The following is a 27710-nucleotide window of genomic DNA, read 5'->3' as shown; positions in this document are numbered from 1 at the left end:
CTCCATCTTACCAGAAGTCACTGAAAATGATTTTTAAGTCCTACTTTCTGACCTGCACTGCCAGCTACATCTCTAGTTCCTAGAATTAACAGATGACTGGGACACCTTTGAGTCTGAAAGTAGCAGTTTCAATAATTATGTCGGGACAACAGGCATACATGGTTCCACACAAACCAGAACTTAAAGGTCACCCTTACTGATCAGGATGTGCCAAACTAAAACCCTCACTTTCCCCACCAGGACTCTTCCTCTTCCAGAAATAAATATTTATGTTAATAATCACCATCCTTTCAGTCACTCAACATCAAGTGCTTGAATTATATTTGGCTTCCATTTCTCTTCCACTTTTGTTTTTCCAGGCCTATGGATTCTAGATGAGATTACCAAGGGAGAGAGGATAAAGACAGGAATAACAGGACCCTAAACTGGATTTTGTTCTTTCCTTTAAATCAAACTAGCAATCATCCTAGTTTAGACTCTCAAGGATTACCTAAGCCTCCAAACTGATTTCCTTACTTCCAGCCTTTACCCACCTCAGTTTACTCAACCCAAAACCCACTGCCATCAAGTAGATTCTGACTCATAGTGACCTTATAGGATAGAGTAGAACTGCTCTACAGGGTTTCAAAGGCTGTATATTTCTGTGGAAGCAGACTGCCTCATCTTTCTCCTGCAGAGAGGTTGGTGAGTTTGAACTGCCAACTTTTGGTTAGTAGAAGAATGCTTTAACCATTGTGCCACCAGAATTTATCCAAATAAAATATAGGTCTGATCATGTCATTCTGTAGCTACTGAATTCTGCCATAACAATCACTCCAACTTACAAAGCACTCAAGTAGTAAACAAATTTCAATTATACTTATCAATCCCCAAACCCAACTCATGTATCTAGCTTGTGATTTTTAATATTTTCTTTTTCTGAGAGGGAATTTCAATCTTCTCTTCAAGTAAATATACATACACACAATGTCTAAAAGATAAGAACTAAAAATACATACATAAACAAATGAAAGCTGCAAATACTATTGAGACACTGTCTCAAATTTCTTTTACTTTTGGATTGCTTGAATAAAGATCCAAACAAGGTTCACATATTGCATTTCAGTTGACCCATCTCTTTTTGTATATAGGGACTCTCATCCTCTCTTTGTTTTCCTCTTATAGTTTCTTGTTGAAGAAACTGGGTCATCTGTCTTATATTATTTTCCACATTTTGGATTTTGCTGGTTGTGTCCCCACTACATCATTCAGAATATGTCTTTGTTCTTTTTATGTTCTGTAAGCTAACAGTTGGATCTAGATTCTTGGTCAGTTATAGGCTCAGGTTTCTGTCATGAATATGCCATATATGGTGACACTTTCAGGGTCATCTCAAACAATCTTTCATGAAGTTCAATTTGCCTTCTTCCTGATCCACCAAAACAAACAAAAAACTTGGACATTTTCTTTCCTTCTTTTGACTCGTGAGGACAACAGTCACCTGAACTGGCTTTTTATTTTCTGCACCGCTCTGATCACCAACTTTATTAAGAAACTTCTCAAATCCCAAGGACGGTCTTTTTTTTTTTTTAAATTGTTATTGTTATTTGGGTGAAAGTTTTATAGAGCAAATTCACTTTCCATACAGTAGCTCACATATACTTTTGTCTCATGACACTGACTTCCAATTCCCACAATGCAACAGCTCCCCTCCCACTTACTCTCCATAGTTACCTCTTCCCTTTGTCCTTCCCTCCCATGCACTCCTTCCCCCAAGCTGTCTCCTTGTGCATACACAGCCCTCTAGTCTCCCATGATTGATCTCTCCAAGGAGTGCATCTACCTAATGTAAACGTTCACCTCATACACCTGTCTTTTGTTTGGCTGGAAGCCACAGGAGTGGGTTCAATTCCAGACCTAAAGGGCAGCTAGGGGCTATAGTCTCAGGGGTTCTACCAGCCTCTATCAGACCAGCAAACCTGTGCCCCGCCCCCCATTTTTTTAAAATGATTTTTGAGTTTTGTTCCACATTGTTCTCCCACTCTATCCAGGACCTTTTATAAAGATCCACCTCTGAGTGGTTCACAGGGGGAGCCAGGCACCATCTACTTCTTCAGGTCTTATAGTCATGTAGGCTGAAGAATGGATGGTGTACCAGTCCCTTGGACTAATTGTTTCCACGTGTTTTTGGTTTTCTTCATTCTTGTTTGCTCTGGACGAGGAGAGACCCATTGCTGCATGTAGATGGCCGCTTGGAAGTGTTTAAGATCCCAGTCACTACTCACCAAAGTAGGATGTTGAATAATGTTTTTGTGTACTATGTTATGCCAACTGAGCTTGATGTCCCCTGCAACTATGGACCCGAACCTACAAGTCCACCTATTCACTCCCTGTGGGTAGCTGGCTGTGGCCAAGAAGTGACTACAACCTTGTCCCTTGTCAGCTCTACTATACACCTCGTAATTCTTACAGAATATACAAATATACCTATATAGAAACACTGTCTGCCAACCACAAATCCCAAGGACAGGCTTACAAGACTTTGAAACTAATGGAATATCTAACATAGTTCTCTAAATAGAGAAAACTTAGATTAGATACCATCTGGACTGAATTTCTCCCCCCACCCCACCTTTTTTTAAACTTCTCCTTAGGGAAATGGTTTCCAGTATATAGAAACTTGTTATGTGAATAACCTCTTTATTGCGCTTTCAAAAGTGGCATAATTGGCTGAAAATGATTACTATTTCAGGAAAAAGATACTCTTACTATCATCATTTTATTTACACCCCATGGTAAATGTTTAATCTATTTTAGATTAATTTACTAACCCCTTAGACGAATAGCACATTATAATTCTAAATCAAAGATAAGATGAGTTGTTCATTAAAGAGAAAATAAATAGTATTTTAAAACAATGGTTCAAGAAGCAGACAAAGGGTTTGAATGAGGAAATGTACCTAGATGCAGCTCCTTTCTACAGCTCTGAAGGTTAACACTGTGGTCTAATAATTTATACTCTTCCTTTATGAGAAAAATTCTGTCAGCCTACTGAACTTAATTATACAAATTACAATGCATAACATGCATAACCAAGTGAAAACCAAATGCTTCTAATAAGTACTAGAGTGTATATTACTTTTAAGAATTTATATGACTCTTATAAAAGAAAAACAATGGATTAAAAAGTCAAACATTGCTATCAATTAAGGTGATGGTGACTTTTTTTGGAGATGCTTTAAAAATATGCCATTTTCTATCTGGGTGATTTTTCTTAACATCTAACCATTGACTGAATTAACAGTCTGTTGTTCAAATCAAGCTCCAAAATCTTTCAGTAGCTGTTGATAAAGATACTACACACTTTACTAAGAAAAGTTGAAAATCATACAGAAGTGTGAGGAAGGTTTTGTATTGACACTTTAATTTAAAGCAAAGCTAGGGAAACTGATCCAATGTCTCCAGACAGCACACTGCAATTACTAGGAGTATTCTCACACCCACCCCATTTCCACAAGCACCTTATATACTACAATCTCTTTCTTTCCCACAACTTTCCATTTCATCCCCTCTTCCTTAAGGCTGCCTCCTTAGCCTATATCATCGGCACTTTTATGGATATTGTTTAACCTTCCTGTGGTATTCACGGATTTGGGGACAATTTTTTTTTTTTTTCTGAAACCTGGCAAAGTAACAAACAAAAACAGTAAAACCTGTGAAAGGCAAAACCTCTGTAAGGCAGAAACATATCAGAGAAGGAAAACTCACTGGATATTTATGAGGTAGGTTATCTTAATAGGGAACAAAAGAAAAGTGGTAAGCACCCTGTTAAAGGTAGAAAACATGCAAGACTCAGAAAACTAAGGCAATCCCATTGAGTTCTGGCTCTCACAGGTTTCACTGCAAATATATCACAGGCAGTACTATGAACTGTGCTTACATCTGTCTAGTTTTTTGTATATCTTATTGTTAAAAATATGTTGAAGTGTGTAATTTGCTGATGTTATCATTCTCAGATATTCACTCGCAGATGTTCAATTTTATGATTTACTGTTCAAAATACCACCAGGTTTCTAAAGATACTGATAATAAAATGTAGTAATAACAAAAAAAAAAAAAAAAAAAAAGAGAGAGAGAAAGAGAAGTATTCAACTTAACATCAAAAATGACTTGAGATAGAGTTTTCAGAATAGAATGCTACTGTTAATGCTACTTATGACTTAATGTCATAAGTCAGGGGCTACCTGTATTAACCGGAAAAGATTTATCATCAACAAATGCTTTTTCTCCAAAAGATAAAGTAAGAAATTCTAAAAAACGAAAACAAAAAAACTCACAATCTTTTTAATTAACAAAGAGTTACTCAGTTTTCTTTAACACGTAAGTTTGCTTTTATCAATCACTGCCATCATTACCACTGGTGTCTTCAATATGTTGGTTAACATGTTATATTCCCAGCACCACAGTAAGTGGTCTATATGTCTTATTTTAATTAATGCTCACAATAACCTGATGAAGTAGTTTTTGACAAATGAAGGAACAAAAGCACAGAGAAGTTAAGTAATGTGCCTAAGGACGTATTACAAATAAGTAACAGAGCTGGACTGATTCCAGAGTTCTCTGACTCTTAGCTTCTTGGCTAGTGTTATTTCCCTAATCTCCTGTGATATTATAACTTTGATGTAAGGGGTCTACTATTAATTCAATCATCCAGTATCTGAGTTTTGCTATATACTTGGCATTGTTGTAGACACAGACTACACATAAAATTACAAAAGCATTTATAGTTTAATATAATTAACAATCATAAATGCTAATTATAAATTAATCTGAATTTAACTGCTGAAAAGATTTCTGGGCGATTTCTCTATAACAAAAGACCATAAAAATAGTTACTTTTGTGTAAGGAGTGTTCATTACTCATCCACTTCCCTTCTTGTTTCTCTCTGTTTCCCACAAAGGCCCAGGAGTTCTGACGTTTTCTGCAGTACCAGTAACAACATTTTATACAATAATTGTACTGCATTTCTGAAAAGAGTTGTAAATACTGCTTCCAACATGAGATTTCTGGACTGTGCAACCATTAACTTACATGTATTATTATGACACTAGAAAAAAAGCATGCCTTGTCAACACCACAGATCACCTGAGAAGAGTGCAGATCAGCGGCAGTCCTGGAAAGTATGATCACACTTAAGGACGAGTTGGCAAAATTTGCCTGGGTCAGCAATCGTAAGGGTCTCCCTTGGTTGTGGAATTGGACCAAAGGTGGCTCACAGAGCCATGTGATCACCAATGTCCACAGGGAAGAAAAGGGATGCCCAGACTAAAGAATTCTGAGAGAATGTGGGTAATCTCTTTGCTAACTACTCCCTACCCCATCACTGTACAATGAGGCTAGCAGCAGGGTCATGCAGGGTGAAACTAAGGCCTCCAAGCACAACCCCAAATCTCAGGGTCTGGACTGGGAGATGCCTTAACAGCCTGACCACTGGCATAGAACTCCTCCAGAGAGAAACTCCCACAGGCTGCTCCTGCTGCTCTGATCCCAGAGAGTTGCCTCAGTGTCAGTCCACCACTACTATGGTGTTCCAACAGTTACAGATTTATCAGTGGGACATTCTAAAGACACTTTACTATTTCTTAGCCCAAGTTTCTAGAAGAATGCCCTAAGACCCTGGGGATAACTACTGAAGGATGAGGAGGACCAGAAAATGAGGATGTTTACAAATGTTACCATATGCTATCAGACAAACAGGAGATTCTTTCAAAAAAGTTAGTATTTTCATATTTTTCTAGTTCCTGTTTCAGAGACACCATGGTAAACCAAAACACAGCCACATTTCATATTCTACCACTTAGAGATTTGCCCTTAGTAATAATGTAAAACTTTAATTGTTTTACATTATTCTACAATTTAAGTATTTTTATTTGAAATGTTGGGAACCAACACCAACACATTAACTTTTAGTTCCTATTATGTTACAGAGCCTCTCTTAATTTCCTAAGTGAAACTTAACACTTCTCATAAAACATAAAACTGATTTTGTGGCACAGGGCAAATCTGATACCCTGTTCAAAATACAAAAACACGTGAAAGTACCTTTTAATAGGGACACTTTAGCAAGGGGTTCATTTAGATCTTGCTCATCCATTTGGGCGTCTAGACAGGGGAAAAAAAGATAATTAGAGACAGTACTCAGATCTACCAGCAAACTATCATTAGCAAAATAAATAATTGAAATCTGAGTAGCTACTGTACTAGATAATTGTAAGTAGTTTTAACAAAACATCCCTAGATTCAAGAGAGTGACTTGATAAATGGAAGCACTGATTTTTCACCAAACACAAACTACGAAATGCCACTCACATTCATCTGCAAACCTAAACTGCTTGGTCAATCACAATACACCTGCAGATTTGTAAACAAAAGGTTAAAACTCACCTGTAGTGTCGTCACTACTTTTTTCCTTGCTTGGACTCAGGGTATCTGATAAATCAGATTCCTTTGCTCTTGCCTGGTTTTCTACCAAGGGGGGAAAAAAAAAAAGTTAACTCTCATCACAATTAAACATCTTATATCAATAAACATCTACTCCAGGTTACAAGTGCTCAAAATCTGCTAGAATATTAAGTACTTTTAAAATTAACTGAAGTCACTGAATCTCTTACTTTTTAACTACCCTAGTCCAAAATAGAATGCTGGTTATTATTACATGTAATTCACTGAAATCTAATGTGGATCCTGTCTGCTGTGCAGAGAGCTTGGGCTTTTGTTCAAGGCTGTCTGTCCACTTGCCAACTGGAAATGTAAATGAATCTAGCCTTGCTAAAGTATTCAGAGAACTGCAACAAATACAGCAAAATGCTTAAGACAATGGGGACAATGTATGGAGATGAAGAAAGGAAATGGCTCTCTAATACAGAAAAATAATAGCTAGAAGGCTGTTTTAGTAATATTTGTATTCATATAATAAAACTAAAGCTCACAATTATCTGTTTTTGAGTGCTATTTAAAACAGAAAAAATTAACAGCCTTTAATTTCTAAAGAAAATTTAACTGTATCTGAACTACACTGAGAAAAACTTAACAATTTAAAGTTCTGAATTTTTTTGAGGCATGTTTGTTTATGTGTTAATTGACTATGGAGTCAAGTTGGGTGTAATCTTTATGGAAGCCACCTGCAGGCCTGCATCTTCCGCAGTACTGCTGGGAGGGTTCAAACAGGCAACTTTTGGGTTACTAGCCGAGTGCAGACCATCTGTACCACCCAGGGACCTTATGTTTTGAAATTTTTGCAAGTCTTATACTGCCTATTTCAATGAAGTTAAAAAAGACTTCCTCAGCATAGTTTTCAACAGTTTATTAAAGATGACTGACAATGAATTAGGCCCTAGATTCTCATCTGTAATGGCGCATATGTGTGTACTATGGCACACATTAGGACAGCATTCATAGAGATACTCATTTCTCTGATCATATTCTAATAGCATCTCCCCACTCTCCACAACGTTTCAACTAAGATTTGTACCCCAAATTTAGCCAGAATCTGGAAACTGTATTAATTCCCACAAGAGCTCTACATCAGTCAGGCCAACCTTTTTACAGGGCTGGTACATACCAGCTCATTATGGCCTGCAATTCTTTCCTTGATCTGATTATTTCCCTAACCTCAAAGTCCATTCTCTCTACTTGGTTTATTCATTCTGTAAGATACAGCTTGAGTCCCACCACCTCTAAGAAGTCTTCTTTATTTCTCTAGCATTGCATCTTCTCTGTGCCATGATTTTTTACAACTAATCTTGTTTTATTTTATATCATTCTGTGCATGCGTGTGTGTATAATGTTATATACTTGACTGTAATGTTTGTAGTAATAAGCATTAAAATTTGAAATGTATAATACCTACTTCTAGTACTTTCCTAAAGAAATAACAGAATGCTCATTGCAGCATTGTTCATTATTGGAAAAATCTAGGGACTTCATAAAATTAAATACTTATGCTCATCAAAAAACTTTATCAAAAGAGTAAAAAGACAATCTACAGACTGGGAAAAAAATCTAAAGGAACAACATATCCAATAAGGATCTAATTCCTAAAATATATAGAAAACTTCAACAATTTTATAACAAAAAGACAAACAACCCAACTAAAAAATGGACAAAGGATGTGAACAGACACTTCACTAAAAAGAACATTCAAATGGTCCACAAACATGAAAAGATGTTCGTGATCATCAACCATTTCTACTACCCACTATTACCGAGTTGATTCTCACTCATAGTAACCCTACAGGATACAACAGAAGTGCCTCATAGGGATTCCAAGGCTGTAAATCTTTACAGAAGCAAACTGCCTTTCTTTCTCCCATGAAGTGGCTGGTGGGTTTGAATTGCCATCATTCTGGTTAGCAGTCAAATGCATTCAGCACTAGGCCACCAGAACTCCCCATTAACCATTGTTGTTGTTGTTGTTGTTATGTACCGTCACGTCGGACCCGACTCACAGTGACCCCTCCTTGGGTTTCTGAGGCAGTATCACTACAGAAGTAGATTGCCCAACCTTCCTTCTGAGGAGTGGCTGGTGGGTTTGAACCGCCAGCCTTCTGGTTAGCAGTCAAGTGCCTTAGGCACTATGCTACCAGAGCTCCCCATTAACCATTAGAGAAACCTAAATCAAACCTACAAGGAAATACCATCTTACTCCTGCTAAAATGGCAGTGATCCAAAAAACAAACAAATAAAACAACAGTAAACAACAAATGCTGGCAAAGATGTGGGGAGGCTTGAACTCTTGTTTCACTGCTGGTAAGAATGTAAAATGATACAACCAATATGGAAAACAGTATGGCCCTTCCTAAAAAAAAAACAAAAACTAGAAATAGAACTACCTTACAATCCAGCAATAACACTCCCCAGAGACCTAACAGAAGTGACACAAATAGACACATGGACACCTATGTTCATTGTAGAACTATTCATAATAGCAAAAAGATAGAAATAACCCTAGTACCCACCAACAGGTGAATGGATAAACAAAACATGGTACATATATAAAATGGAATACTAGGCAACCATGAAGAATAATGCATTCTCAAAACATATTATAATGTGGATGAATCTAGAGAACATTATGCTAAGTGAAATAAGTTGATCACAAAAGGACAAATATTCTATTATCTCATTTTTATAAAAAGACAAGAATAGGTACGCATACAGGCACCAACAATCATTGGTGGTTACCAAGGAGAGGAGGTGGAGGGAAGAGGAATCACTCTCTAGATTAGACACTTGTTACTTTTGGTGATGGGAAAGGTAACACCAAATCTGAGTGAAGAAAGTACACTAAGTACACAAGAATAAAGGATGTTTTGGTAACTGCTATAACATATATGGGAGCTCTGGTAGCATAGTGCCTAAGGCACTTGACTGCTAATCAGAAGGCTGGCAGTTCAAACCCACCCTCCTCGGAAGGAAGATGGGGCAATCTACTTCCATAGTGATACTGCCTCAGAAACCCAAGGAGGGGTCACTATGAGTCGGGTCCAACTCAATGGCACACAACAATAACAACATAACATATACAATTTTGCAGCAACAGCCACAAAATATGCATGTGGTTACAGATATAGGTACAAAAAAATACCACCCAAATCCACTGCTATCAAGTCGATTCTGACTCACAGCGACCCCCACTGGGTTTCCAAGGCAGAAAATCTTTACATAAGTAGATTGCCTAGTCTTGCTTCCATGGAGTGGCTGGTGGGTTTGAACCACCAATCTTTTGGTGCAGTCAGATACCTTAGGCATTGTGCTACCAGACCTCCTTACATATATAGGTATGTAGGCATATATGTGTATAGGTAGGTACATGTGTGCATGTAGACTTGCACGTATAACGCATCTATTGTTGTTGTTGTTAGGTACTATCAGGTTGGCTCCGACCCACAGTGATCCTATGTACAATAGAACGAAATATTGCCTGGTCCTGAGCCAGCCACACAATCCTTGCTATGCCTGAGCCCATCACTGCAGCCACAGTGACAATCCATCTTGTTGAGGGCCTTCCCCTTTTTCGCTGACCCTCCACTTCACCAAGCATGGTATCCTTTTCCAGGGAATGGTCCCTTCTGGCAACGTGACCAAAGTAGGTGAGACGACATCTGGCCATCCTCATTTCCAAGGAGCATTCTGGCTGCATTTCTTCCAGGACAGATTTGTTCTTTCTTCTGGTAGTCCATGGTACTTTCAATATTCTTTGCCAACACCACAATTCAAAAGCATCAACTCTTCTTTGGTCTTCCTTATTCATTGTCCAGCTTTCCCATGCATATGAGGTGATTGAAAACACCATGACTTGGGTTAGGTGCACCTTAGTCTTCAAAGAGACTTCTTTGCTCTTAAACACTTTAAAGAGGTCTTTTGTAGCAGATTTGCCCAGTGCAATACGTCATCTGATTTCCTGACTGCTGCTTCCATGAGTGTTGACTATGGATCCAAATAATATGAAATCTTTGACAACTTCAATCTTTTCTCCATTTATCATGATGCTGCTTATTGGTCCAGTTGTGAGGATTTTCATTTTCTTTTTGTTGAGATGTAACCCATACTGCAGACTGTAGTCTTTAATCTTCATCAGTAAATGCTTCATGGCGTATGTCTATACATATATGTGTGTGCTGCATATATATCCATATAGATAATAAAGCATATAGGGGCATAGTTATGGGTAATTCTTAGATAGAACCACACACCTCGTGGGATTAATTTACTGGGTTTGAAGGCTTAAGACCAGAGTCTTGTGGGACAACTTAGTGAACTGGCGTAATATAGTTAATAAAACTGATGTTCACATCCTAGTTTGGTGAGTAGTAACTGGGGTCTTAAAAACTTGTGAAAGCCATCTAAGATACAATGACTGGTCTCTATGCATCTGGAGCAAAAAAGAAAGAAGGAAACCAATGACTGAAAGATAAAACTCCAGGACTAAGAGCCTAAATGAACCATGATCTCATCTACCCTAAGACCAAAAGAACTAGATGGTACCTGGCTACTACTACTGACCAGACTGTTCTGATCAGGGACACAACAGATAGACCCTGATAGGAGAAAAGTGTAGAACAAAACTCAAATTCTAAAAATGTCCAGACTTATTGGATTGATTGGGACTAGAAGAACCCCTGAGACCACTGCCCTGAGATTCCCTTTAAACTTGAACTAAAACTACTCTGAGGCTAAATAACAGATTGGCTTATAAAATAAATAATATCACCTATGAGTTTGTGCTCCTTTGAAAAATCATCTGTATAAAACCAAACAGTTAACATTTGCTCTAAGGCAAAAATGAGAAGATAATGGACGGCAGGGAAAGTAGATTAACTGAAACAACAGCCAATGGAAATAATGAGGATACTGACACACATTGAAAAATGTAATTTTTATAAAAATATGATGTCACTGACCAATTTGTATAGAAATTGTTAAATAGGAACCTAATTTGCTATGTAAACTTTCACTGAAAACACAATAAAATATTTAATACAATATTATAACTTGTTAAGGCTTACATTCTTATATAAGAAAACCCTTTGAACTTGCGGTTTTCCTTGTGAAATAGTGATATATCTGCATAAAGCCTTTAGTTTCTTTTTTTCACTGTCATTTGTAACGAAAGGCCAACTGTTGGGAGACAGGAGCTCAGATTAGAAGTGAAGTCACTGACCGTGGAGGCCCATGGGAATCCAACCTGTGACCTTTGCTGCATTCATAATGTGCTATAATCAGACATTTCTGAATGTGTAATTTTGATTACAAAATTACAGACTCATATAAAACAGGTTAATACATATAATCTATATATGGGGAAAAAAGGAAACACTCTGGGGGAATTGAAAGGAAAATGACTGTCTTCTGATTTTAGTATTCTTGGCAATTTTATGATGAAGATATTGAAGTAAAACAAGAGAAGTATATTTTCAAAAGTATTCTTGTAGCTTAGAATAAACTTTTATATTTAGAGTATCAGCCTGGGAGGTAAAATTAGCTTAAAGGTGGGAACAAATCTTTCAGTAAGATCTCACAGAATCCATGTTCTGTGAAGGCAGGGATTGTTTTCTGTTTTGTTAACTGCCATATTCTCAATGAATAGAACAATGTCTCTAGTGCATACTAGGTGCTCAAAAAATAAATAAATAAAAATAAAACAAGGTTGACTGAAGGCATCACTCTGCTCTGAGCAAGAAGGCAAATTCTTAGAAAGTCAAATCATGGCCTATCTTTGTATCCTAATATAAGAGATATTACATGGAATCAAACCAAATCTACTCCAGAATGAAACAAAGAACTCAACAAAAGAATACTGACTTCTTTTCAAAATATCCATGCTTCAGCTGTGAAGCAGCACTCAATATTTCTAAGATTAAAAAGTCACTACTGTTGTTTTTCCTGCTGTACTTAATCAGTAAGATAAACATCAACATTGTTGGTAGTTGCTGTCCAGGTGATTCCCAAACTCATGGTGACCCCAGGTATTAGAGCAGAACTGCTCCACAGAGGTTTCTTGGCTGTATTTTAATGGAAGATGATGGCCATATATTTTTCCATGGTATCACTAAGTGGGTTCAAATTGCCAACCTTTAGGTTAGTAGTAGAACACAAACTATTTGCACCACCCAAGGATTTCAAAAAAGCTCCTTGTTGTAGTTGTTAGTTGCCCTTGAGTGCACCTGGAAACTTCTCATCAACAGTACATAGAAGGAAATGGTAGAACAGCTATCAATGTCAGTATCAACTGTTCCCAAATTGAGAAGCCCACAAGGTGACTCTTCTTTGACTATATCTTTGAGCGGAAAGAACTGTGGGTGGGTAAAAGACACTGGCCATAGACTACTTCTTATACCACTGGAACCATCATCTGGAAAGAAAGTAAGGTTAAAGATCAAAAAGGGGAAAGAAAACTATTATTTACTGGACACCAAAACAGAGCTTTCTGCTTTATAAGAAGTATTTCATTAAATTCTCACTACAACCCTGCAAAATGAATACTGTTAATCCCATTTTACAAATGAGAAAACAGATTTAAAAGTCTAAAATTGCCCAAGGGCATGTAACTATTTAGTTGTAACACCTGGATTTGAATCTAGCTGTTTTACCTACTAGTATTCTTTATACTACCATCTTCAAAACTATTGTAGACATTTTTTTTTTTATAATATTTCATTGTGGTTTTGGTGAAGGTTCACACAGCAGTTTAGGTTCCCGCTGAACAATTTCTATACAAACTGTTCAATGACATTGGCTACATTCTTCACAATGTGTGAACATTCTCATTAGTTCCTTTCTGGTTGTTTCATTTTTATTCAACTCAATTCCCTCCTCCCTCACAGTCTCATCTTTGTTTTAAAGTAACTTTTGATCATTTGGTGTGATAGATATTTAATGACTGCTATTTGAGTTACCACTTCAAACATCTTTGGAGAAAAATGTTAAGGCCGGTAATTGGTGATTCTAGCAATTGACAGTTTCAATGCAAAGAAGAAAATTCAGAAATATCACCAACAAAAGCATTTTAAAATAAGACAATTAGGTCAAGTCCAAAAGAAAATACTTCATAGTCAGATACAAAGCTTACAAAGTAACTTATTTGGCCATCTAGCAGAAGTGCTAATAACATGTTGATGCCTGATAGAAAATCCCTGGGGCTCTGGGTAGAAAAAAGTTAGTTTTTTAATTATTTTTTAAAAAAATTCATCCTTCTTTCTTATCCCTTCCCACTTTGGGCAAATGCTGCCCTTTTGCTCTCATACATACAGTTGATAGTTCAAAGGAGTACATACATACCTCCCTGGAGTTTTTTCCTAGATAAAAAATTATTTTTTTAAAAAAAGGAATCATTATTCATTCTGATTTGAATTTCCACTTTTCACTTAATAATATATTGTGGAAATATTCCCAAGCCATAAAACTTGTATCTGTATCTTATATTATTCTAAAAGATTGTATTCTATTCATTTACATGGACTTACCATAATTTAATGAATGCCCTTATTATTGGAAATTTATATTTTCCTCTTAAAACCACACCAAAACAAACACCCCTGCACATCTGCCCAATTTGCTCCTTACGGTAAAAACCCAGAAGTGGAGTTGCTAGATCAGAAAGTATATTCTTTAAAGCTTTCAAACATATTTTATAGCCAAGGAAATCAGTAAAACTGCACAAATATTTTTCATTAATGACTCCACATAATCCTAAGAAAATATATTCTAATCCAGAACACATTAAATAGAAGCTCTAAGGTGGCAAGATACTTTAATTAAAGAAGTGCTGATTTTTTTCCTCTAAGGCTCTGCTTCCATTTCAGAATGTTGATCATTCAACTAACTAATCTGAATAGGTATTTAGGTGGTGAAGTAAAAGCTATTTTAAAGTCTGTTCTCATCCCATTTTAATAAGATTAAATAAATGGCCACATATACTAAAAATAGTTCACCATTCTGAAACGCAACGCCTGTCCACCGGAACAATATTAGTGATGCATATTCTATGCATTCTTTCCCCAAATAAGGCATCTGTAGTGCACAAAATTCAGAATGGAAGCCACCAATTATGTGCAATGACACCATCTTTTAAAATATTTTTAGAAGCCAAAGGATACAGTTACTTTTATAAAACAAGAATGTTCTGAAATTGAATATTCCAAAACTTTTTTCAGTCATAGTTTTAAGTGACCAAAAATGACTGTGAATCTAGTTTTAAATTTTATATTGGTACATAGTGGTGAAAGTCCCACATGATAATGAGCACATCCCACCAAATTGAATTGCCTGATTTCCCTCTGATGTAAGAAAAGAATTAACAGAATAAACTACATTGGATTACAGGATTATTCATTATAAACACTTAAGTAGATCGACAAAATTACTTTTGTTGAGATAAAATTGAGATGTCGAAAGTTAAGAAAAGATTAAATATAGTAAGGAATCTCAAGGTACATTAATCCTCAAAAATGAAACTGTAACCACTTTTTACCTGTTAAATTGTATTATGAAAGATTTACATTGTGTTTGATTAAAAATTTAATATGAAAGCTGAAAATAATGCTGAGAGTGAGAGAGATTGCAGTAAGTCTTTTTGTTGTTCTATGTTGTTGTTGTTGTTGTTATGTGCCGTCGAGTCAAACCTGACTATAGAGACCCTTTTATTAAAGCCTTAGATAGGACAAAGACAAAACAAAGAATCATCCAGGATGAGGGAAACCATCAGTATGTACATAGTACAGAGAGCCAAATGGAGTCCCTGAAAAAAAGTCTTTAATATTTACAGAAAACTAGCAACCATTAACTTTCCAAAATGCATACATATATATCATTTTAAAAGAAACTTTTAAATTAATATATCCTTTTTAAAACAGAGATCCAACTATTTTATATATTCTCTATTATTGTCATTTTAAGAGATACAGAAAAAAAAAAACTTTGATAATTAAACCACAATGATCCTGAAAATGTACACTAAACTTCATTTTTCAAAAGAGCTGTTAAAACCCATGGAAAAATCAGGAAACTAACCTTTTGAAAGCTTCGTTTCTTCTACCACTTTGGTTAGATGCCCCTCGACGATCAGCTTCTCTGCCAAAGAAAATAAACGTTACCATCCAAGCTCAAACCGAGCAGCGTTCCCCTCCCAGAGTGGGGCAGTATAACACATTCCATGACCAAATTTAAAACTGATAACATTTCTCCTATTACCAGGCTTGAACAAAAACTCGAACCTGGAAGGGGAACTGAGAGAACTCAGACTACGGAAGAGCAATTAGAACAATGCAAAAAAGTAGGGGTTGGGGAATAACTTAGAAAGAACATTTTGCTTTTTCTTTTCATTAATTTTCCCCTTATTAAAAAAGCCTTTTAAAAAGACTTGAAACAAACAATCAAATCAGCACTCTTTAAATCAAGGATGTTAAGCTAATAGGAAGGAATTCTGAGAAGGTATTCTATTTAAATAAAGAAGCAATAAAATGTATGTTATACTGTTTACTTTTCCTTAATGATATAATTCACAGCAGAGATGCCTTAATATTTCTGTAAACTGAATCATTTTAGGCAAGTAACTATTGAAGGAAAAAAGATTTGCAATTTCTTTATTTGTTTCACGGGGGCTTCTCTGTAAATGTATAATCCAGCTCTAAAAAATAATTTACATTCGTATTTTTGTATTCTGTATTTTCCTGGGGGTGGTGTGTGTGTGTGGGGATAATATAACTATTCTTTATATCCTCTAATGTAATTCTGTATGTCAGTTAGTCTCTTTCAATTTACACTTTTGCACTGGGTGAAATAATTTCTCTATTCTTTCATTCTTCAACTTGGTCCACACCTACCACTGAGCCACAGAAACTGCTTCAAGATCACCACAATATCCTCCTATCCGTCAAAGCCTACATGGCTCCTTTTCATAACTTTCATTCCTGTTGTAATAAAATTTAATTACTATGATTAATATAAGAAGCCCTGGTGGTGCAGTAGTTAAGTGCTCAGCTGCTAACTGAAAGTCAGAGGTCTTAACTCAGTAGCTGCTCTTGCTCCGTGGGAGAAAGATGTGGCAGTCCACTGCCCTAAAGATTACAGCTTTGGAAACCTTGTGGGGCAGAGTTCTCCTCTGTCCTGTAAGGTCAGTATGAGTTGGCATCAATTTGACAGCAGTGGGTTTTTATGACTACTACAATGTCAGACCCTTTGTATCTCTTTGGAAGTTTTCAGAATCTTTATCCCTGGTGTTCTTAAATTTCAATGTATGTTTTTTGGTTTTTCTTTAAAAAATTCAGGTGAAATTTACATAACTTAAAATCAATCATTTTAAAGTGAACAATTCAGTGGCATTTACTATATTCACAATGCTGCACAACCACTACCTCTATCTAGTTCTAAAACGTTTTCATCACCCCAAAAGGAAATTCTGTACCCATTAGCAGTCACTCACCATTACCTCTTCTCCCCAGCCCCTAGCAACCACTAATCTGTTTTCTATTTCTATGGATTTACCTATTCATGTCTCACAAATGAAAGCATACAATACATGGACATTTGTGTTTGACTCAGTGTGTGGTCTTTTAAAAATATATTGTGCTGTATATTTGGTGCATCCTTTCAATTTAATGAAGCTCATTTCTGGGGAATTATCTTGTATTCTATTTCTTTAATAAACTTTTCTTTTCTACTGCCTTCCTCCCCCTAACCCATTCACTTTTCTCCCTTTCTTCCCCTTTCTCTCCCCCTGCCAAACTCATTATTCAGATGTTAGGTCTCTGGGATTAATCTCCTAATTTTCTTTCTTTCTTTTTTAAAATTTCTTGTTAATTTTGTTATATTTTATGCAAAACTTTCTGCATTTTCTCTTCTAATCCTTCCACTTTTTCTTGTTTCATCCATAAAACATATTTCTGAAGAAATCAGTTATATTTTCTTTGAAGTTTTCTTCCTCTGCTTCCATTTTTTTCCATTTACATTTTCTTTCTACTTATTATTATTATTTATCAAACCATTTTTATTTGGAGTTTTAGGTCAATGCAGTCCTCTAGGAGAAAATCTAAACTATAAAAAGCACCACAGTTTCATGGCGTATTCTACTTAACTGCCCAGGCTTTTAATGATGGGCTCATGTAGAAAACCCCACATTTCAAAAAGGTAAATTAAAAGGGCCAAAGGAGTTGGAAGGGTCTGTCCTGCCCACTGTCAGGACCCATTGTCCCACCAGACTCCATTACCTCAGCAAGGTGGTGACACGGAGTTTGTTACTTGTTTTGATCTCTGTGCTTCTCAGTAGAGGATTTCCTCAAAAGTATGGTGATCCTGGCTGTCTCTTCACATTCAAAGGTGAGGCAGTAAAAAGCTGACAAAGTTCTGTGTGCATGACCAGACTTTGTTATCTGTTGGGTGGCCCAGTGGCAGTATGTTGGGTGACCTTCAAATGTTCCAAAAAAACAAACCAAACCCACTGCTATCCAGTCGATTCTGACTTATAGAGACTCCCTTTGGGTTTTCGCAGTGGTAAATCTTTATGGAAGTAGACTGCCCAGTCTTGCCTCTGCAGAGTGGCTGGTAGGTTTGAACCACCTACCTTCTGTTTAACAGTCACATGCCTTAGGCATTGTGCTACCAGAGCTCCTTACCTTCAAGTGTTAGTATCAGTAATATTTTCCCTTGGTCTGAACAGTTTCCCTGGCTTTAATTTTCAATCTATTTTTGTTTTTGCCTCTAAGTGTATCTCTTATAGACAGCATATTGATGGGTTATGTTTTCTTATCTAGTCTGCAACTTTCTGTCTCTTGCGTGGGCCATTTAATCCATCGACAAATATGAATTGGTTGCTGTCATTTTGTTATGTGTTTTCTCGTGGTGTTCCTGGTTTTGTTGTTCCGTATTTCTGTGCTGAGCTCATTTTGTTTATGAATCATGTTATCATTTCCTTCATTGCTATTGTTTTAGTATTTGCTAAATATTTCTGCTTGTCCTCTTTTTCACTGTGATGTGAAGTTTATCATTTTTCTTTAAGGTTACCCTGTGATTTATAATTTTCTCCCTCAGTTTAGAACAGTCCATTCTATCTTGCAACTCTCTTGACTTCCTCATCATTTACAAGTTCTGTAACTACACTATTTTTCCCCTCTTTTTGGTTTGTAGTTGTCCTCATTTGCCAAATGATGTTTCTGGTTCCCTGTTTATAACCTTGTATGCTAATTTAACTTTGGATACTTCCATACCTGTGTTGGTTTCTGGGTTATGTAATCACATGTATTAATGGTAGGTTGTTGTTTACTATTATTGGTGCTTTGTTCAAAGAATTTCCTTTAGTATCTCTTGTAAGGTTGGTCTGGTTTTAACAAATTCCCTTAATTTCTGCTTATCAGGAAATCTCCTAATTTCACCATCATATTTGAGGGACAATTTTGCTGGGTATATAATTCGTAGGAGCACAATTCTTGGTTGGAAATTTTTCTCTTTCAGAGTTTTATATATACCATCCCACTGCCTTCTCACTTGCATGGTTTCTGCTGAAAAATCAGAGCTTTAGTCTTATCGGTTGCCCTATGTAGGTAACTTTTTGTTTTTCCCATGCAGCTTTCAGCATTCCTTCTTTGTCTTTGGTTTTGATGAGTTTAATGATGATATATGTCTTGGTGATTTTCTTTTGGGGTCTAACCTGTTTGGGGTTCATTGGACTTTCTGAATGGATATATTCTCATCTTCCATCATATCGGGGAAGTTCTCTTCCAAAAAATCTTGGACAATTTTCTCAGTGGTTTTCTTTTTCTCCTCCTGTTCTGGAATTCTGATTACATGTAGGTTATTCCTTCATGAATTCCCACATGAAGCTTAGGCTTTCTTCATTTTGTTTTGATCTATTGTCTGATTGATCCCTTTCCAAAGACATATTCAGGAATTTGTCTTCAATCTCATGAATTCTGTCTTCCATTGATTCTACTTCTTTGCCCTTTCAATGTGTTACCTACTTTTAACAATTTAGTATTAATCTTCTGATTTCTACCTGTAGATTTAGAATCATTTCTAATTTTTCATTTATTTTGTCATTTTGTTCATTTTCTTCCAAAATTATTCTAGGGTTTTGTCTGTGTTATCCTTGATCTGTCTCTCAATCCATTGAAAGTTACCTAAATATAATTCTTTTGAATTCCTTATCAGGGAGTTCCAATGCTGCTTCTGTCTCAGGGATGTGTTCTGGGTCTGTACCCTGCTCCCTTGTTTCTATTGCTTTATTTTGCTTCTTTGTGTGGGATATGAAGGTCTGCTAACTCTTAGACATTGTAACTTTGTTGTATTTATATTTAATTGGTGATTGTATGCTGGAGTGATTCACCCAAAATTTTCATTCTCTTTCTTTCTTTTTTTTCTGGATGTATCTGAGTGAGCGGGGTACTGTGCTCCTCTATTCGCTAGTTAGCAGCACTTATGCACTCATCACCTGTCTCCTGGTGGGTGTGACAGAGAATGAGAGTGGCTGCACAGATCTCTGTTAACTGTTTGTGAAGAGCAGTTAAGGGTGAGTCTGGCTCTTACTGGTGGTCCTGAAGTTTCCTTGGAGTAAAATCCTCTAACTTCCTTTCTGAGGAGTATAAACCAGCATTCTAGTTCAGAATATAAAATTTTGCTTATTTTGGCCACATTTTTTTCAGTATGATGCTTAGCCATGCCAGATATTCCCTAGTCTAGAGACTCCATTTTAGACTCCAGAGAGGAAATCTCTAATCTTTATAATTTTATACTGTCATTTTAGTGGATTTTCAGGAGGAAGCAAGTATAAATTAATGAGTCTATTCATATTTAATCAGAAGTTTACTGCGTCCCTTTTGAAACTCTCCTCCTTTGACTTGCAGGATACCTCTCATTTCTACTTCTATATGCTTGCTCATCCTTTCTTTTTTAACCTTTCAATGTCTTTCCCTTCCTCTGATTGTAATCTTAGTATGTGTGTTATCCTTCTAAAATCTATCAACAACAAAAATCCTTTTTTAATGGCTTAAAGATCTGCTACACTTGAATCATTTCTAAATGTTAAGCCAAGTCCAGCTCTCTCTCTTAGGCTCCAGACCCCTATGTTCAATGACTTCTCAAATATCTTAACCCAGAAATCTCACAAGGACTTAATCTCACTATGCCTAAAACTGTCTCCTAAATAGATATGGTATCTTTCCTCTCTAAGCTCTTTATTCATATCACCATTAAGGCTTTTAAATTATACTGTAGTTATCCACTTACGTTTACTTTTCCAAACATATTATCAATTGCATGAAGGAATATACTCATTTCTTCAAATATTCACTGTATACCAGGCACAGTACTAGGTATTCTCTCCATTGATTACCAAGATAAATATGATCTAAGAATTTAGGGTCTAGTGAAAGCAGGCAATAATCTTATCAATAACTTAATCCCCAACTCAATTCTGACATGAAACAGATATTCCACAAATGCTTTTTATATGAATACAACAAGTAATAAAATAAACAAGGACTTTCAAAGCCATTCCAGACTTTCTTTAGTACACTGAAGATCTAAGTATCAACTTGTTTTTAAAGTTATAGACACATGATTGTTTTTATTGTTAGCTGCCATCTAGTTGATTCCAACTAACAGAGACCTAATGAGTTCTCAGCAGAACTGCTCCATAGCGCTGTCAAGGCTGTGACCTATCGAGAGAAGATTACCAGGCCTATCTCCCAAGGTGCTTCTGGGTGGGTTCCAAGTGCCAACCTTCCAGCTAGTAGTTGGGGGCTTCACCTTTTGCACCACCCAGGGAATCCATAAAGACACACTATTGTCGTACGCCATGGTGAGTTGATTCTGACTCATACTGACCACATGCGACAGAGCATAACTGCTCCAAAGGGTTTCCTAGGCTGTAATCTTTATGGGAGTAGATCCTGGGGAGAAGCTAGTGGTTTGAACCGAAGACAGATTCCCAACCAAAAACCCTTGCCAGTGAGTTGATTCCAGTTCATAGTAACCCTATAGGTCAGAATAGTACTGCCCCATATCAAGGCTGTGAATCATTATGGGAGCTGATTGCTACATCTTTCTCCCATGAAGCAGCCAATGGATTTGAAGCGCCATCCTTCCAGTGAGCAGTTGAGCACTTAACCGCTACTACCAGAGCTCCTTTTCAAAGACAGATTAAACCTGAAAAAAACAAAACCTTTGCCATTGGGTTTTGACTCATAGAGACCCTAAAGGACAGAGAACTGCCCCACAGGGTTTCCAAGACTAATCTTTGCAGATGCAGATTACCTTATCTTTCTCTAGGTTTTAACCTACCAGAGCGGTTGACAGGTTAAAACCACCGCTTTTGGTTAGTAGCCAAACGTTTAACCACTGTGCCATAGGTTAAAATCACCGCTTTTGGTTAGTAGCCAAATGTTTAACCACTGTGCCACCAGAGATCCTTAAAAATCAGATTAAACCAAATCAATCCCACTGCCATGGAGTTGATCCTAATTTATAGTGACCCTCATTTGGTTTCTAGGGTTGTAAATCTTTAGGGAAGCAGACTGCCCCATCTTTCTTCTGCGGAACAGTTGGTGATTTCAAATCTCCAACGTTGTGGTTAGCAGCCAACTGCCTTAACCACTATACCACCAAAGCTCCTTGAAAGACAGATTAAAAAAACAAACAAACAAACAAAAAAAACATCAAAATTCATTGCTCAAAACCTTCATACCTTTGGAACAAAATCTGATGTTCCTACCATTGCCATATGATCTAGCTCGGGGGTCAGCAAGCTACAGCCCCAAAGGGCCTAATCTTGTCTATTTGTCCATTTGATAAATGAGACTATTCATTTACATATCGTCTCTGGCTGCTTTCCATTACAATAGCAGAACTGAACAGCTGTGTAAGAAACTTTATAGCCAATAAAGTCTAAAATATTTATTATCTGGCCCTTTATGGGAAAAAAGCATTCTTACTTTAAAACTCTTACCTCAGTCTACCTGGATACAGCCACAATGCCCTCACCCATCTCAAATTTGTGCCATCTCCCAAAGGAACTGGTAGCCACACCTCTGTCACTCCCTAAACTCTTATATTCTTTTATTTTTCTTCAATGTGCTTATCACTGTCTGAGATATTATTAGTTTTTTAGTTTTTGTTTCCTTCAAGAGAATGTAAGGTCACTAAAAGCAAAGCTTTGTCTTGCTCACTTGTATACCCCCTACAACTAAAACAATGTCTAGCACATTGTAGATGTTTAATAAACATTTGTTGAATAAACGAATAATGTTTTTAAAGGGATCAAAACTTGGAAAGTGATTTGAAAATGTATTAAATGAGTTTATCTACATAAAAAGTTTTGAGCAATACTGAAATATAACTAGTATATAATAATTAGCTGCTAATTATCAGCACTATGGGTATTATTTAAGGTTGAGTTATCAAGTCTAGGATTCACTAGTAGCCTGTGATTAAAAAAATTATTTATTTATTTATTTATTTATTTATTTATTTATTTATTTAAATATTGTTAAAAAGAAAAAAAGTCTCTAACTACAGACTGTCAAGCTTGGGGTAAAGACCTCAATTTTTCAGGAATATTCAAAATCACTAGTGTAACACATACAATCAAAAGAGTAAAGACCTGAGATTTCCACCTCGGACTATTTCCCCCTCAGAGCCTCAAAGAGAAAACTTCTAAGCAAAGATAACTGCAGGTCTTGAAGGAGGTATTAGCCTTAGTTGGCACAATGAAAGAGAAAGTAGAGGATTTTTCTTTCTTTTTTAAAACTCCTGTCTGAGGGATACTCTAGAGAGATAATTATTCATTTTCTCCCATTTTTAATTCATTTATATATTGTAAAAAATACCACAAAGAGGTATAAAACGTAAATGTACAGGTCAATAAATTTCCTCTTTCCAATCAGGACACCTTCCTCTCCAACAAAGGTGACTGTTATCCTAGTTTGTATGGTATTTAACAACTTGCATTTCTTTATAGTCAGACTTTCCAAATATGAATGACTAAATAATGTCATTTAATTTTATGAACTTTATAGAAATGGAACACCACAGTTATGCATTCTTTTGCATCAAGTTTCTTTCACCCAATCTATCTTGTATATTTCTCCCTTTGAGTACTGAAGGTCTTCTGGATTATTTCCAGCTTCAAATATTGAGAATAATGCTGCTAATTCTAAACACTAGAAGTATCTTGGGAAAAAGGCCTGGAGATCTACCAGCTCAAAATAAGCCACTGAAAACCCTATGGAGCACAGTTGTACTCTGAAACACACAAGGTCACCATGAGTCAGAGTCAACTTGACAGTAACTGGTTTTTATACATGCAGGCATTTCTGTAAGGAATGGAACAGATAGGTATAATAGTACAAGCTTAATAACATTTGAGAACCATCATCCAAGCTTACTTTGTGTAGTTAAAAAACATATGATGGAGTTCTAAAAACTGTCAAATTGTGCCAAAGACCCAGTTTATTTCTAGGCTGACAGAATTAAATTATACTACATGGGTATGTGGCACAAGATGAAAATGAGAAACAACACAAACAATGCATTCAAAAGAAGCTCAAAGGGAGCACAGGCTTGCCAAGACTGGATTAAGTTCTTAAAACCAAAGAGCCATTTTCCTCATGTGACAATACAACTAACTGAACTGCAAATCAGAAGACTGACTGTCAGATCCTGATGTCAGTAGCCTAGAGATCTTAAAAAAAAAAAAAAAAAAGAAAAAACTAATGGGAGGAATAAATTAATATAAAAGAGCTAGCTAATCTGTTAGAATTGCCAATCTGGAAAATATTTCTAAATCTCAAGCGTGAGTTTTATTCAACAAATAATGTCATGATTAGAACATCAAAATAACATGGATGAAAACAAAGTTTAAAAATGGCATATATACTGGTAATTAATGACTAGAACAATTTCTGTGTTATCAGAAAAATAGAATTTAAAGAGGAACCAGAGAGCTAGATCAATCAGTTTTCAGTATTTTGTGACTGAGGATAAAATGGAGGGGAAAAAAAAAGTCACTTCAATAAGAAAGCTCCCATTAACACCCTCTCCAGGTTTCCAAATATTTTTGTATCTACTAGCTACCATGTATTGATTACCTAGTATTTACAAGGTATCACTTAGGGTGCTTGGTACATATTAACTCATTTAACTCTCATACTAATCCCATGAGGTAGGTATTATTATCTCATTTTATAAATGAGGAAATCAGTGTTTACAGAGCTTAGGTAATTTTTCCAGTCATACTGCTAAGTGAAAGACTGAGTCAGAATTCTTATCAAGATCCCTCTGATCCAATTCTAAACACCAAAAATGGAAAACAGCTAAAATTACCCTAACAGGTCACTAAAGGCAGATACACCAAAGAAACCAGGATTAGCTTAATCAGATTCAAGATGCAATCCATGTAAAAAGTAACAATCAACATTTACTATCAAGCTGACAATTTATTTCCCTTGAGAGAGCAGCAGTTCACAAAATAGAAATGGAGTCTCAGAACCTCACAGGAGAGGCCCAGCTCTCCTACCACCTCTATTGCTTGTGAGGTTCTCAATTTTAATAATACAGACTTTCATAAGACTATTCATTTCAACAGCAAAATAAATTTAGTTAAATTAAGTCTTGCTATATAGAGGAAAGCCCACCTTCTCATAAAAACAGTTCCAGAAGCTATTGGTCCTAAAACTCAAAAATCACAGTGCATAAGAAAGGAGGTGGGGGGCATTTAGAATTTAAGGCCAGATTGAAAGTGAAATGAAATGGACCAATTTCAAGAACACAGAGACAGATCATTTAAAAAAAGGAACAGCCTATATACCAGACACTGCTGGCATGAATTTAAGATTACTTCTGGGCAGTTACACTGGGAGAAAATCTGGTGAAATGCTTTTGGGGAAATGATTAGTACAAACAACAACAACACCTCCAATACAGCCTAGACCGGACAAATTAAAAACAAAGAAACAAAAAAATTTGCAAGGTCTAGCTTAAAACTCAAGAGTTTTCCTGTAACAGGAACTTAAACTGTTATGAGCAGGGAACCACAATTGCTTTCTATGATCTGCCACACAGAAACTGCTTTGGCTTAGAGAAATAAAGGTTGAAAAACAATTTAAAAATCTGTTTCAAGGAGAATATTTAATCAGAATAATCCTGAAATTATTCAGAGAAGGTGAACTCATAGAGTGATGAAAAGTAAACATTCAGTCACAAGAGCAACACTAATTCAATGAATCACTCCAAATAAGGCAAATTCTATTTGAGAGCAAGGCCCTAAGGAGGAGGGAATAAGAGAAGCACACATGGATAGTAATTTCAAAAGGGGGGTGAGAGGCAGGGAAAGAAGGAAAAGAAAGAGAATTCCATTTTTACCTATTAACAACAAAAAACAGGTAAATCCCAAAGTCAGCATATATTAAAAATACAACATGAGGTTTATTTCAGGACAAGTAACTCCATCATCAAGAGTTTCCCCTGGAGAAGGGGAAAGTTTCCTCATGGGAAAGTTTCTGTTGCACCCACCAGTGATGCTCCTACCATGCCCAGGACAGACAAGAGTGAGAGAACTCTAAGGGGCAGGCAGCAGCCTATAAATTTTTAACATATGCTTACTTTGGGATATACCTGTTTTTCACTTTATCCCCATGAAGTGATGGCAGGTCTCTATGTTCTTAGATCCTCCACATTTCACCCTTCATCTTTGCACTCAACATACAAGTTTATCAGGTGACAAAGTTCATGGACTATGTATGAAACAGATTTAGAGGCCCACGCACAACTTGTTACCTCAGAAACCATCTTTAACAGTACACAAAAGTCTCAATGTATCCATTAGGTTTCTACAATAAGCCTCCAGCTATTAAACCGTTCAGGGAACATGGAATGAGAGGAGTTCGAGTTCTACCTCAATCAAATTCACGAATGAATCATGAAAAAGAAAACAGTGTTAAAACTTTTTAGCAAGTTTTACTAAGTAAAAGTTAGTTGCTAATTCTATATTCTTGATGGTGAAGCTCTTTTTATACAGAATTATTTGCTTCATGGTTCTGGAATTGGGCAAAAGGTTGTATTTACATCTGCTCAAAATCCAATTTCTTTGCCTGGGATTAAATGCTTTCCCCCTACAAGAGAAGTAAAAGAAACAATGTCTGTTTTACCATAAAAGGAAAACAAACTCAAATGTGTTTATAAATGAAGAAAGCCAACAACCAAATCACTCTCTTACAGATGCACACACATAAACTGAAAACTCTGTCAAAAAAGACAGATATGAAGAGTCATAAGTAAATTATTTGCTTTCTAATTTTTAAAACATCATGTGAATTTATACTATACAATGATAGTACATAATGAAAGCTAGATACTAACATTTGCATTTGAAAATAGTACAAACAAGAACATGAAGTATCACTGCACACAGTATACTTTGTGACCAAGATCATAAATAGTTCAAGAAGTCTGTCAATGAAAACAACGGCAAAAAATTTGTGTGCCTGTCAATACATAATCCAAAACTGTTTCAAATGTACTTAAGAACAAGTTCACTAGAAGAAGATTTTTGCTGAATTTGCCTTGCTTGTGATAATACTTATTAAACACAATAATTTCTATGATAGCAGCTTATCAAAAAAAAAAAAAGCAAAAATGTCCCTTCTGACCAAAAAACAAAATCAAACCAGAAGTAAACCTCACTACCCTGACTCTGGCAATGCAAATATAAGGAACCAAGCAGATTTGGAAGATTTTTAGATACAACTGGTATCTTCATTAACATTTTAAACTCTTGCTAACTTTTGCTATTCAGGAACCAAATACATTTGGATAATAGGCTATATTCTTAGCTACCTGAATTTACTGCCCAAATTTTCACTATTTGCACTGAGGGACCTGAGGGATTCAGATGTCAAAGAATACTTATATTTTTATTTTTCTGTTCTTTGGCCACAGAACAGGATTTTACATTCTGATTTTCCTCTCTACATACCACACACTTAGCATTTTTCCCATGCAAAACTACACAGTCCTCATAATCATTACTTTTAGTAGCTGTCTGATATTCCACTGAAGGGGCTAGGGTAATTTATGTAAGTTATGCTCTATCTATGAATGTTTATTTAGTCCACTGTTTCCCTTAACTATAAATAGATTTTTCTTTATTTAAAATAGACACTGTCTGCCTTATAACTACAGATAA

The 27710-nt window shown here is 36.2% G+C and overlaps 1 protein-coding gene across 1 annotated transcript in view; it reads right to left on the bottom strand.

The window, feature by feature from the left end:
* Nucleotides 1-27710, bottom strand: part of LOC103193959 (sarcolemma associated protein) — a 281321-nt gene that overhangs the window by 26586 nt on the left and 227025 nt on the right. The window contains exons 14-16 of the mRNA XM_042780467.1: nucleotides 15551-15610; nucleotides 6425-6505; nucleotides 6083-6142 (exon numbers count right to left, since the gene is read on the bottom strand). Coding sequence (XP_042636401.1) covers nucleotides 6083-6142; nucleotides 6425-6505; nucleotides 15551-15610 — 201 coding nt within the window. The remainder of the gene's footprint in view (nucleotides 1-6082; nucleotides 6143-6424; nucleotides 6506-15550; nucleotides 15611-27710) is intronic.

Source organism: Orycteropus afer, unplaced genomic scaffold, assembly GCF_000298275.1.
Source record: "Orycteropus afer afer isolate SDZICR_OR568_19922 unplaced genomic scaffold, OryAfe1.0 scaffold00041, whole genome shotgun sequence".
NCBI lineage: Eukaryota > Metazoa > Chordata > Mammalia > Tubulidentata > Orycteropodidae > Orycteropus > Orycteropus afer.
Note: the sequence above shows the minus strand (reverse complement) of the source record. Positions and strands in the feature narration are given on the sequence as shown.